At 41.5% G+C, this 12,500-nt stretch overlaps 1 protein-coding gene across 1 annotated transcript in view; it reads right to left on the reverse strand.

The window, feature by feature from the left end:
• LOC308087006 (single-stranded DNA-binding protein 3-like) overlaps positions 1-12,500 on the reverse strand; it is a gene marked incomplete at its 3' end in the record, with an annotated part of 38,546 nt that overhangs the window by 13,388 nt on the left and 12,658 nt on the right. The window contains exons 2-3 of the mRNA XM_080430646.1: positions 8,614-8,686; positions 1,464-1,525 (exon numbers count right to left, since the gene is read on the reverse strand). Of these exons, the coding sequence (XP_080286772.1) occupies positions 1,464-1,525; positions 8,614-8,686 (135 nt within the window). The remainder of the gene's footprint in view (positions 1-1,463; positions 1,526-8,613; positions 8,687-12,500) is intronic.

Here is a 12,500-nt window from a genome sequence, read left to right on the forward strand (position 1 = left end):
TAGGTCATCAAGAGTACTTCGGCAGCACGCACGTGAGCCATTTAAAAACGTGTGTGCGTGAGAGGGAGGGCCAGACAGAGAGAGAGAGACAGACAGACTTAGAGAGAGTCTGAGCGTGTCTTTAAGCACTGTATGCAATGGGGAGTATTGGTAGCTGACCGGATAATATGCTTCGGCCACAAAATGGCAACGTCCCCGTTTGTATTCCTACTGGAGTCTTGTGTTGCATGTTGTCTTTCTGCCCTGGTGTTTCCTGTCTGTCTTCACTGTTCTGTCTAAATTAAGTAAACCTGCCCTGATGGGGTCTAAAGGCCAATACGTGCTCCTTCCGACCTTGGAAAATCTTCCTGTTCGGAAAGGCTTTTCGAACTATCGTTCGGAGTCCCAGGGTATCTGGAGGTGCACGATTTCCGAGAACAAGTTGTGAGTCCGCCATCAGAAGTTCGGAATGACGTCAATTTGTAGGTATATCACCTCCCTTTCCGTAGAAAGGTTCGGACGTGGGAAGGAGCATGTACCACTTTATAGCGGCATGGCCTACATGTGGACCTCAGACTTCATGTGGCCAGTCTATGACGTCAGTCATTACCCTTTGGGCGAAGTTTCAGCCGAAACCAGCCTCCATTAACTTCCATTTCAAAATTTGTTATAGATTTTTTTTTTTTCAAAAGTATAAAACATACAGACCCTCTTCTAGGCGGCGTGGCCCTACAGTGCCACGCCATAACAAGGACTGTAATGCCCAATTTATGTTCTGTCATATGATGGTGTTGCACGCTGAAAACAGCAGATCTACAAGCTCACAACGCATCACATCCACAACATGTTGTGAGCTTGTAGATCGGATATGTTGAACAACAAAGCATAAATCAGGCTTTAGTGGGGCTCTACACTCTCCTATCTATAATAATTTATCATTTTAAAAAACAACTTTCAAGTAATGGGTATTAACACATTGCATGCCAAATCGCATAGATCTACGCGAACCTAAATAAAGCCGCAGCGTGCCAATCGCGTAGCCTACGTGAAGTGGTATTTTTTTTTCTTTTCTCGAAGTGACACATTACATTGTAGCACTCTCTCGCAGTGACACATTTCATTATAGCACACCCGGATACGGAAATGACGTCAATCGAAGATGCCGCCGCTCTAAAGCTTCCGCTAAATCGCCATTATCTCGGTGTTGTTTTTCTCCGCGCTAAACGCTGTTTGAAACGGGTTTTAGAAACTGCGACTACTGCAAAATGGAATGTCGCCGATTGAACATTTCTTCTCTGGGCCACTCACACAACTACCCTGTGTGTCTACAAACAGTTGAACACACGATCATAAGGGATTTAGCGAGGTCTGTGGCGATGTGAAAAAAACAAAAAAAAAGCAATAAATCGCTGGCAGTGGGTGAGTACATTATGATATTAAACTCTGGCATGGAATGTGTTAATAGGTAATAAATGAACACATACCACCACCATGAGTGTAGGAATCCTGGAGGTTCCCCTAGTGTAATGTTCTTCTCCCATCGGATCTGTAGGAGAGACAAGAGAGGGGGCAGAGAGAGAGAGAGAGAGAGAGAGAGAGAGAGAGAGAGAGAGAGAGAGAGAGAGAGAGAGAGAGAGAGAGAGAGAGTGAGAGAGTGAGAGAGAGAGTGAGAGAGTGAGAGAGAGAGAGAGAGTGAGAGAGAGAGAGAGAGAGAGAGAGAGAGAGAGAGAGAGAGAGAGAGAGAGAGAGACAGACAGACAGAGACAGACAGAGAGAGAGAGGTGGCAAGGGAGAGAAAGGAAAGAAAGAAGGATACATGAACAGAGAGATGAAGACAAAAGCAGAAGGGAGGGAAACAACAAAAACATATTAGGCATTGCAGTGTGACATGGTATTATGTACTGTAATGTTTGTTTAGTCAAACTTCACTCCAAACATACTGTAGGCAGACAGACAGACAGACAGACAGACAGACAGACAGACAGACAGACAGACAGACAGACAGACAGACAGTAATGGACACAGGCAGAGTCAGTCAGTGCAGTTAAGTGTGGATCAGACACTAAGTCGTCTCCAAGCAGCAGTCCTCTCCAGCGGCCTTATAGAGCCACCGAGTTCCAGCCTGTATCTGGACCCTGAGATAAGATCCAGCCAAAGATAGCAGGTACTCTGCTTTACACACACACGCGCACGCACACGCACGCACACACGCACGCACAGTAAGATCCTCAGAGCTAAAGGGAATTTCAACCTGAACATTCAACATTCTGTACGCCCAGTGACGTGAAACGACACGTTTGACATCATTGTTTCACAATGAATGTCAACATTTCACGAAAATAGACACAGAAGACAGGGTATTTTACTAATCGCCTCACGTCATAACAATGTGATTATAATAATATAAGCGCGCAAAGTCGCACACGCACACGCACACACACACACACACACACACACACACACACACACACACACACACACACACACACACACACACACACACAAGCCTGAGACCACTAAGACAAGATGCGGAATCAATTTCAAATCTCAAAATCAAATTTCCGCCCCCCCTCTATGAATAAAGACGTAGACTGGAAGTCTATATTCAATAGAGTCTATATTCAATAGAGCTCTTAAACAGCACTTTACAGGTCTTGCATTGGATAGTGAAGTCCTCTCGGGGACAGGAGGAATACTGCGCTTGTGTATACTGTATGAGTATGTGTGCACGATTGTGTATGTGAGTGTGTGTGAGAGAGAGAGAGAGAGCGAGAGAGAGAGAGAGAGAGAGAGAGAGAGAGAGAGAGAGAGAGAGAGAGAGAGAGAGAGAATGAGTGAGCGAGGGTGCATGCATTCCATGTGCACTCTTAGGGAGGTACAGAGGCTAATTGAGGCGGCAGAGTCCAGGTGAGAGCCTACTGAGCAGGTGTGGGTTCCCTCGGCACACCTGTGGGAATAGAACACCCTTATCTGTCCAAGTAACTGTACAGTACACTACACTGTAAAATCCTCAGTGTTAATTCAACGCTGAGACACGAGGTTGCACTAAATAGTGAGGAAGGTGGAACAAAGAACAGGATGGAGAAAGGGACACGAGCAATGGTGGAAAGAAACTAAATGCATTTACTCAAACACTGTGCTAAGGAACTTAACTTCAGTATCTAATCTTTTTTACTCCACTAATCCCAGAGGCAAATATTGTATTTATAGGTAATTGTATTTATTTGACAGCTTTAAGGGCTGTCGACACCAAGCAGCACTATAACTATATATATATATATATATATATATATATATATATATATATATATATATATATATATAGTAAAAAGAAAATGGAACTCAAGTGGATGGCAGAGTCCACACCACAATTATAACAATGACAGTGGTGAATGCTATATATTTGTTATATTTGCAGTTATAATTATAGTTGGACGGCCCTTTAGTCACTAGTTACTTTGGATATTTAGGTTATCAATTACAATAAATAAACTAATAAAAACAAACAAAAACACGATCGATTAAGATTCTGAAATGGGCATTCTGCATACTTTTACCGCAAGTATATTATTTTGACAGCAATAGATTTGTAGTAAGTAAGATTTTGTATGCAGGACAAAAGCATTTTACACTTTGGTATTGCTACTTTTACGAAAGTCAAAAAAACGGAGTACTTCTTCCACCACTGGACAAGGGAAGATTACAACACAGGAGAGAGCCAAAGTGTTGAGGAGAAAACCCAGGAAGAAGATGATCTGACCTCAGCCTGAATGTGAGATTGACAGGTGAATATTAAGAGGGTAATTGAATGCTGAGTGATGTTGATGTGTAGAACGAATCATGATTGATTGCGACACTTTGCTTCTGATCGCACAGAGGAATCTCTCAAGACCTTGAAGGCTGGAACTAAGAACGGAGGCCGCGGAAGGTGGAGGCAAAACGTGGAGTTGCTCTCATCGTTAAGTCTTTATTCATGATCTTGACTGTGAGTCAAATCAAACTCTTACCCAACTGTAACTTAGTCTGACCACGGACCATGACGACATTAATATATCGTCGCTGTCAGGCAGAAACCTTGTATTTTCCATATTTCAACTTAGATTTCAAGTTTTTTCGTAATTTAATCTACTACTTCTTCATACTGCAATGTCACACAAAATACAGGTATGCAAAAATAGCGATCTACAAGTTCACAAAGCGCCGTGCCGCTTCTAGATTTACAAATGTTGCTATTTTTTAAATGTCTATGTCTATATGTCTATATGTATGTAAAAAGAAAAGGACTGAAGCAAGCTGCAAACTTTTCAAGACGATCATGTGTACAATACCAACAACTCACATCAGATTGACTCAGTAGGCTCATGCATGCATGCCTCGTGGATATGGAATGTTTAGTGTGTTTCTTTGCTCACCAATGCTTGTGTGTGCCTCATTGTATGTGAGTGTGTGCGCACGCTCGTGTGTGTGTGTGTGTGTGTGTGTGTGTGTGTGTGTGTGTGTGTGTGTGTGTGTGTGTGTGTGTGTGTGTGTGTGTGTGTGTGTGTGTGTGTGTGTGTGTGTGTGTGTGTGTGTGTGTGTGTGTGTGTGTGCATGTGTGTGTGTGTGTGTGTGTGTGTGTGTGTGTGTGTGTGTGTGTGTGTGTCAGAGTGCGTGCATGTCTCCAGTTGTCTGTGACCCAGAACTTAACCCCTTTCCAGCAGCTCACCAATAACACTCAATCTCTGGGAGGAGATTCACCCAGAAGGGTTCTGCAATCAGCAAGACTCTCTTCAGTCCTGCTACTTAATCTCCCAGTGCTGTTCCCCCATCTCTTCATATTTTAGCTCTTTTCCAGCTTGTTGGCAGTGGAGACAGCCTCCGGCCCTGCTAGCCTGCCTGCCTGCCAGCCTATCTGTCTTTGACAACTTACAACTGAAAGAGGTGTTACCGTTTCCTACAGGTGTGGTGATCAAAAACATTAAAATGAATGAACAGTTCCTCCCAGATACAAGTATTGTAAAAGATAATGCCACATGTTGATTGCCAATAGATCAATAAACATGTACAATACCAATATACAATATAAGTTAGTGCTGTAGTGCTGTTTATTCATGTTGGGGCAGTAGACTCTTTAAATACGTCTTTCAACCTGGGAATAAACATCACCATACTAATCCAGCAAGTGGGAGAACCCCTTGTTAGGATAGCTTGTAGATAGTTTTAGCTTAAAGGGCAAGACCACTTTGGTAGAGGTTTGGGTTGTGTATTTACCTTGCCATGATGTAACTCCAAAAGGTGGACATGAAATAATTGCTCCATTGATTAGAAATTCATCATTCAAAATATGCTTCCCATTGACTTACATTGTACGGTAAAACAGCTCTCAAAGTCCCTGTTATAGCACATAAACGAACGCAAACAAAGTTGATTCAGACAATATAGAACATCACAAAACCCAGTACAGTTTTTTTTTTTTTATAAAAACGTTAACTTCCTGTTGATTTTGCGATTTTTATAAAGAAGAAACCCCGGACTGGATCCACAGATCCGGATCTGCAAATAGTAAAATCAGCAGGAAGTACAGTACTGGGTTGGGTGATGTTCTATATTGTTAGAATCAGCTTTGTTTGCGTTCGTTTACGTGCTAAAAGAGTGACTTTGAGAGCTGTTTCAACATACAATGTAAGTCAACGAGGAGCATATTTTGAATGATCAATTTCTAATCAATTTTCTTGTCCACCTTTGGAGTTACATCATGGCAAGGTAAATACACAACCTAAAACTCTACCAAAGTGGTCTTGCCCTTTAAATAACCGTAAATACAGTACCGTTTTTATTATGCATATTCATTTAGAATGGTGATGAAAATATGGTCTCCAGCCAATTAGAATTGCCTATACACTGTGGCCATGGTATGAATATATAGACAGATATAAATCCTTATCTAAATAAGACTTTTATTTGTTTCTTGTCATGCTGCCAAGAGCGTGTAAAACCCTCTTTCACGTGAAGTACACTGTTAGCACTTCAGGCTCACATTTGTTGTAACTTAATTAAAGTCCTTATGTGTTATTACAAACCCCATTAATCTGAGGCATTATACTGCCACAAAGCCACACACAACCAGGATCATCGGTATTGTGTTACACTGGTGTAGCTTTTGTGCTCCAGCACGGGATCCCACTAGTGCATGTACAGCTGAATAATTATTTTCACTCAGCCACTACCTAGCAACCGCTCGTTTCCGCACGTCATCCGTGCCGTGTGCCACATGGTAACTTTTCTTGCCCACGGCGCGGCCCATCTCCGATCCTCCATCCGAGACACACCGCTTCTGTGGTGCTCTACTACTGTATGCCCAAATAGCAGATCAATGTTGTCAATATTAAAGTTGAATGATATGCACTGGGCCTTTGCCAATAGAAGCCCTCTCAGTGTGTCTGTGAGTGTATTAACCCATTGAGACCGGGAAAGCATCTGTGTCATGTTTAGATTTATTTGGCTATTCCAAAAATAGCAGATATACAAGCTCATAGCACGGCACTGAGTGCCGTGCTATGAGCTTGTAGAGCTTGTACATGAAAAATCGTGTCAATTTGTGCAAATCTTCTTTGTGTGTTTCTATGTCTGTGGTCCTCAACCCCCCCCCCCCCAGAAGCAAAGATTTTAGTCATTTATTTTTGCTATAAACAATATATATTCAAAGATTTGCACCAATGGACCCTTCGCTAAGCCCCACCCACTCCACTCTGTGACTGGTGGTGCGAAGTTAGTCACACCCAGGCCTGGCAGCGCCTGGCAAACTTCGCTTCTCACCCATTGACTTGCATGTTAAATGATGGCTTTTCCCCTTAAAAATAATCGATCATTTCAGGAGCAAGAGCTTCAAAATCTCTTCTAAATCTAGTCAACAAGGCCTGCAGTAGGCTATGCACTGGACAAATGTGCATGACATTATTTCAATAAACTAAAAACATGGGAAATGTTAGAGGGAGTAATAGCCATGGATACACGACGGTCGACTGTCACGACCGTCATGGATGAACTTCAACCTGGTGTTTGCACTTTCTCCATTTATGGCCCGTACATCTACATAAACGTTCATATTTCAAATATAAAGTGCTTATCCCATGGCCACGGATGTTACATTTATGTACGGGCTCTCAGAAGTACCCGTATCATCCGTATTGTTCAATAAAAAGCATTTTAATCTGATCGGTGGCCATCTTTTCCACGCACTTTCAACTGAGCGACCCTATCGGTTTGTAGGTGTATTGCACTCTGATACATTATGAGAAAATGGCCACTGATCGGATTAAAATGCTTTTTATTGAACAATACAGAATATACGGGTACTTTTGAGAGGCCCGTGCATAATTTTAGCATCCGTGGTCATGGGGTAAGCACTTTATATTTGAAATCTGAACGTTTATATAGATGTACGGACCGTAAATAGAGAAAGTGCAAACACCAGGTTAAAGTTTATCCATGACTGTAACAGGAGTTTTCATGTACCACAGGGTAAGACTGCAGCAGGAGTTAATAAATAGACGAACAAATGAATTAATATACTTTAACGTGCGGAATCCAAAACAGGCAGCGCTGTGATTCTGAATGTTGTTACGATTGCGGTGATTAGTAGCCTATTATTGACACCACCTGGGCGAGTGAGTCGTGTCGTGTAACTTTCCTGACGTTAAGCTGTGTATGTGTTCAACACACCCGGTCCCGGTCTGGTGTGCAGATTTCAGCTTGGGAAAAGCAGCCTCCAACGGGTTTGGGTAGGTGGTTCATAGTCACCATTGCGTTATCGTGGTATTCCTTTTCTTGCTATTATGTTGCAAATGATTGTGTGTGTGCGCCTGTGCGGGCGAAATAACTGACAGTTATGGCAGGTGACGAAAGCTTGCCAGACCTATGCCAGTTTAACAACGGTTGCTAAGCTGTCATTGGACAATCGCTTTTGGGGTGAGGTTTAGCGAAGGGTCCATTTCCAAGATTTTTCTAAAAATAGCAATTCTACAAGCTCGTAGCGCAGCACTCTGTGTCATCTTAAAATGACACAGATGCGTTCCCGGCTTTAATGGGTTAAGTGGAGCTGAATAAAGGCGACAGGGCAGCGAGGTGTTGTGGAGGAGAAGCCATGGACACGGGGGCCATTATCAGGAAGGACGCCCATTAAGGAAGAGGATGCAGCACATTAGAGACTTGAACTCACAGTTCAGGGGATAATGTCAGACTAAATAGTCCAACAGGCCTGGCGTGAAAGTCACATTTTATGGTTAACAATAACCACTTTAACAAAAAGAAATAAAAAAATATTTAGAAAATGGCAGATCAATAAGCTCACAGAGCTTGTAGATGTGCTACTTTTGAAATTTTCGACCATGTGGTTAAGTGTATTTCAAATGTTTGAGATAAAACTATTTGCCGCTGTTATGACAACCTGGTACCGGCTCATTGATTTGATGATGATATTGCTATACTTGTGTTCGGATAATAAATGACCTGATGGTAAGACAATGGTAAGATTACCCAACAGTTCCTTGACCCCAGGGCGGCTCGTAATGTGAATTCCATGTTTGGCCGTACAATAGAGTAGGAATACCATTCATCCGCTGACTACAGGAAGTCAATATGAGAAGCACTTCTTACCTCTGACAGGAAGGTCTGTGCTGATTTCTGTGCGCCGACGTGCAGCAAATACTCGTACACATATAAAGCTAACCTGTAAAACAGACATAATGGAGAGGGGAGGGATGGGAAACAGACAGAGAGAGAGAGAGAGAGAATAGGGTGTCAGTGCCTTGATTGAAATTATTTACACATCCTTCCAAATGTTCCGACTGTTCTTCGAAACTCCTCAATCTCCGTTTAGTTTTTCCCGACTAGTAAATTCAAGCAAATGTGCAAAATGATAGCAGAATATTACCACTTTGTCAGGTTTTACGGCGTAAAATAAGCTCAACGTGCTCATTGAGGAACAGCGGTTATGTGATGCAAGCTCTCACAATTCCGAGCTAAAGAGCCTTGGTGGCATCGTGCCATATATCCCTCTGGTTGTAGGAACTCCACCATTGAGACATAAAGGCTGAAACCAAAACAATGAAGAAGACTCCCACAAAAACAAAAGAAAAGGGAAAAATGCTCGCTCACAGCGGGAGTTGTTCCTCCGCACACCAGCACGCGGCTTGCTGAATATCTGACATTCTTTGGGGTCCATTAGTGGTATCATTCCAACATGTCTCAGGGTTTTTGGACTGGAGATGAACCGCCGTATACACCCCCTCCGTGTTTTTATTTATGTCTGCTTTGGGGCAAAAGTAACTAAACACGGCTACAGTCTGCTGCATGGAGTACATCTACCACAATTACTCCCATACAATAGACTGGACACAGGACAGGCACCAGCATGTGATCACCCCTATGAGATATTCAGCTTTGAAATGTTCTACAGCGCTGTTTCTCAACCAGTGACATAATTACAGGTGTTTTAAAATGTTTAAATATACAAATATTGAAAAAAAAATGTTAAAGTCCATAAAGTCCATAAAAAAATGCTTAGCCACAAAAAGCTTAAACAAATGTTGGGAAAAAAGCTTGAAATCAAATAGTGACTATTCCAGGCTTGATGTACTTAATTGCACGGGATGTCACGCACCAAAAATAACGGATAATCAAGCTCAAGGTCAAAGGTGAGCTTGTAGATCGGAAATGTTTCGTGCGTGACACCAGTCCACATACTGGCTTTAAGATCATTAATGTATTGTTAAACATTAATTAAAAAAAAAAAAAAAGTTGACGATTAATTGTCACTCAAATAATTGCGATTAACGATATAATTGTGTGTTTGGCCATTGAGCATTGGAACGTATGAATACAAATTTAATTTCCGTTTGCCTTTTAGGCTCTGTAATCAAAAATTGCACAGGGCAGATATGACAAATAACTTAAATATACAAAGACATTATTGACATATTTAATAATTTCATACATGTAAAATAGCAGAAATAGCAGATCTACAAGCTTACAACGTGTCACGAAGTGACGCGTTGTAAGCTTGTAGATCAGCTATTTCTGCTATTTTTAATATTTGAATATGAAGACGATTATGACGATTATGCAAAAATAAGTCAGTCAGATTAGGCGTTATGTAAAAATTGTGACAGGCCTCCTATCAGGGGCTCCAAAAAAGGTTGAGAGCCACTGTTGTACAGCAGAGCGACTGCACTGGCCAGGCAGGCACTGTTCTTCATGTTGTACAGCAGAGGGACTGCACTGGCCAGGCACTGTTCTGTTCTTCATGCTGATCACATCCCTGGGAGGCCAGAGCAGACGCAGAGTTATGGTGTTTGGGGTTGATGTCGCCCGATACGGATTGAATCAATAATGAGCCAAACCGTCGTAGAACGACCTGGTTCTCTGTCATCTCCAGACTCCAGGAACATCACCGGCTGATCATATCCTCCAGCTGATCCAAACCAGTTTTGACTAGCAGTCAGTGGTGGAAAAAGTACTACAATTTTTTTTTTGCTTAAGTAAAAGTATCAATACTGCAATATAAAAATGCTCTGTTACAAGTAAAAGTGCAGAATTTCCAAATGTACTTGAGTAAAGGTACAAAATAATTGGCATCAAAAATGTACTTAAAGTACCAGAAGTAAAAGTACTCATTATGCAGAATGTCCCATTTCACAAGTTTTCAAATGTATACATTGAAAATAGCAGATCTACAAGCTCACATTGTGAGCTTGTAGATCGGCTATTTTCAAATGGCCAAAATGTACATAGGGTTGAAGTGGTTATGTATGTCAAAATCTACAAAGTAACTAGTAAAGTTTTCAAATAATTGTAGTGGAGTAAAAGTACAATATTTGCCTCTGAGATTTAGTGGAGTAGAAGTAAAAGTACTGAAAACTGGAAATACCCCAGTAAAGTAAAAAAACACCTCAAAATTGTACTTACTGAGTAAATGTACTTAGTTACTTTATATCACTGCTAGCAGTACACACTCGCTGCCTTCTAAAATTTCTCACTGTTACATCAGATATACTATATCAACACCCATTTCAAGATTTGTACAGAGAAAATAAAAAAAATAGTTTTTCTGTGTGGAGAATGTCTGTGTTTATTGAACACTCTTTTCCTCTTTGAAGGACTGTCAGGTTAGGGTTGTGGTCATTGAAGGGCATCACGGCACGTGTCAGGTGAATATACAAATGACTGGTTGTAAAAATTAATATTCATCTCATATGGACTGTTTCAGTACCTTGGGTGAAAGTGAGCAACAGTGTTCATAAGAGCAGTGCAGCCACATTTAATTAAAAGTTGTCTGTGGTGACAGTTTGCCATTTGAAATTGCCATTTAAACGTACTTGTAATGTGAGGCAAGCAAGCCTGGAGAGAATTTTTTTAAAGTGTTTTCTCCTGTGCTTTACTTTTTTAAGGGCTTTCTTGTCTGCTTCACTTTTACTTTGCTTTTACCAAATGGGAACATTAATTGAAAACAAAGCTTTGCTTCTGAGGTTTGCCTGGCAGTCTCTGAACAACCATCCATATAAGTTTTTTTTATGATATTGATTGCTGAATAAGAGTAACAGTCTCCATCAGTCAGATTGTATCCTAGCTCTATCAGAAGAACTCTACTGTCTTTTCAGCAGCAGGAACTACAGTAGTTCATCCAACTTCGGTACCTGGGGAACTGTTCCTGCCTGAAAAAAAGTTCCTTGCTTCCAAGGTAGTATAGTAATAACAAATCAGGGTGGAGGCAACAACACTTAACATTAATTAGAATTCACACGCAATGTTTCTATGTATAAACAGAAGACTACACAAAGAACATAAGACAGCAAAGTGTTACATTTGTCAGATCTTTATATTTGGAGTGATTCAGTGATTGTTTTGGTCCGAACCGATCGCTATGGGTGGAAAATTAGGGCCTTATTATGCATTATTCTTTGTGGTGGTGGATTTCTGCCTGAAATCACTGTTGATCTCCATATCTCTAAGTAAAAAGCATCCCTCTTTTCTGGCATATTCAGAGTAATTGTCAGCTCCTATATCGATGCAAATATCACATTCGCACGACAGTGAATACAGAACAAATACGATACGATAATACGATACGATACGATAATACTTTATTGTCAGTTTGCACTGAAATTTGTCTTGCGACCCAACAAAACGATTGCTTCAACTAGCTGGGTCTCGGCAGACAGGACAATGGTGGAGGTGTTTTGGCCTGAGGAAGGAGCAAGAATGAGCTTGGGAACTTAGTTGCAGAACGGTTTAGTTCCTTAACTATTTAGTTCCTCCAGCCCCTGTAACTTTTAGATGAAAAGTGTCTAGACTAAGAGATTCAACGGGGAGTTTAGGCTCCCTGGGTTGCTGATAAAGAGGGGAGTCAGCTGTTGTAAAACTTTAAAAGAAAAAGGGCCTCCATGCGGTGTGTAACACCCCAGCGGCGGGCGTCAGCTCCTATTATGCCACGTCCGGCACCGTACAGTATCGAACAGAGACAACCATGGCGCTCTGTGGCGATG

This window comes from Gymnoscopelus braueri, assembly GCF_963280865.1.
Source record: "Gymnoscopelus braueri genome assembly, chromosome: 6".
NCBI classification, from domain to species: Eukaryota; Metazoa; Chordata; class Actinopteri; order Myctophiformes; family Myctophidae; genus Gymnoscopelus; species Gymnoscopelus braueri.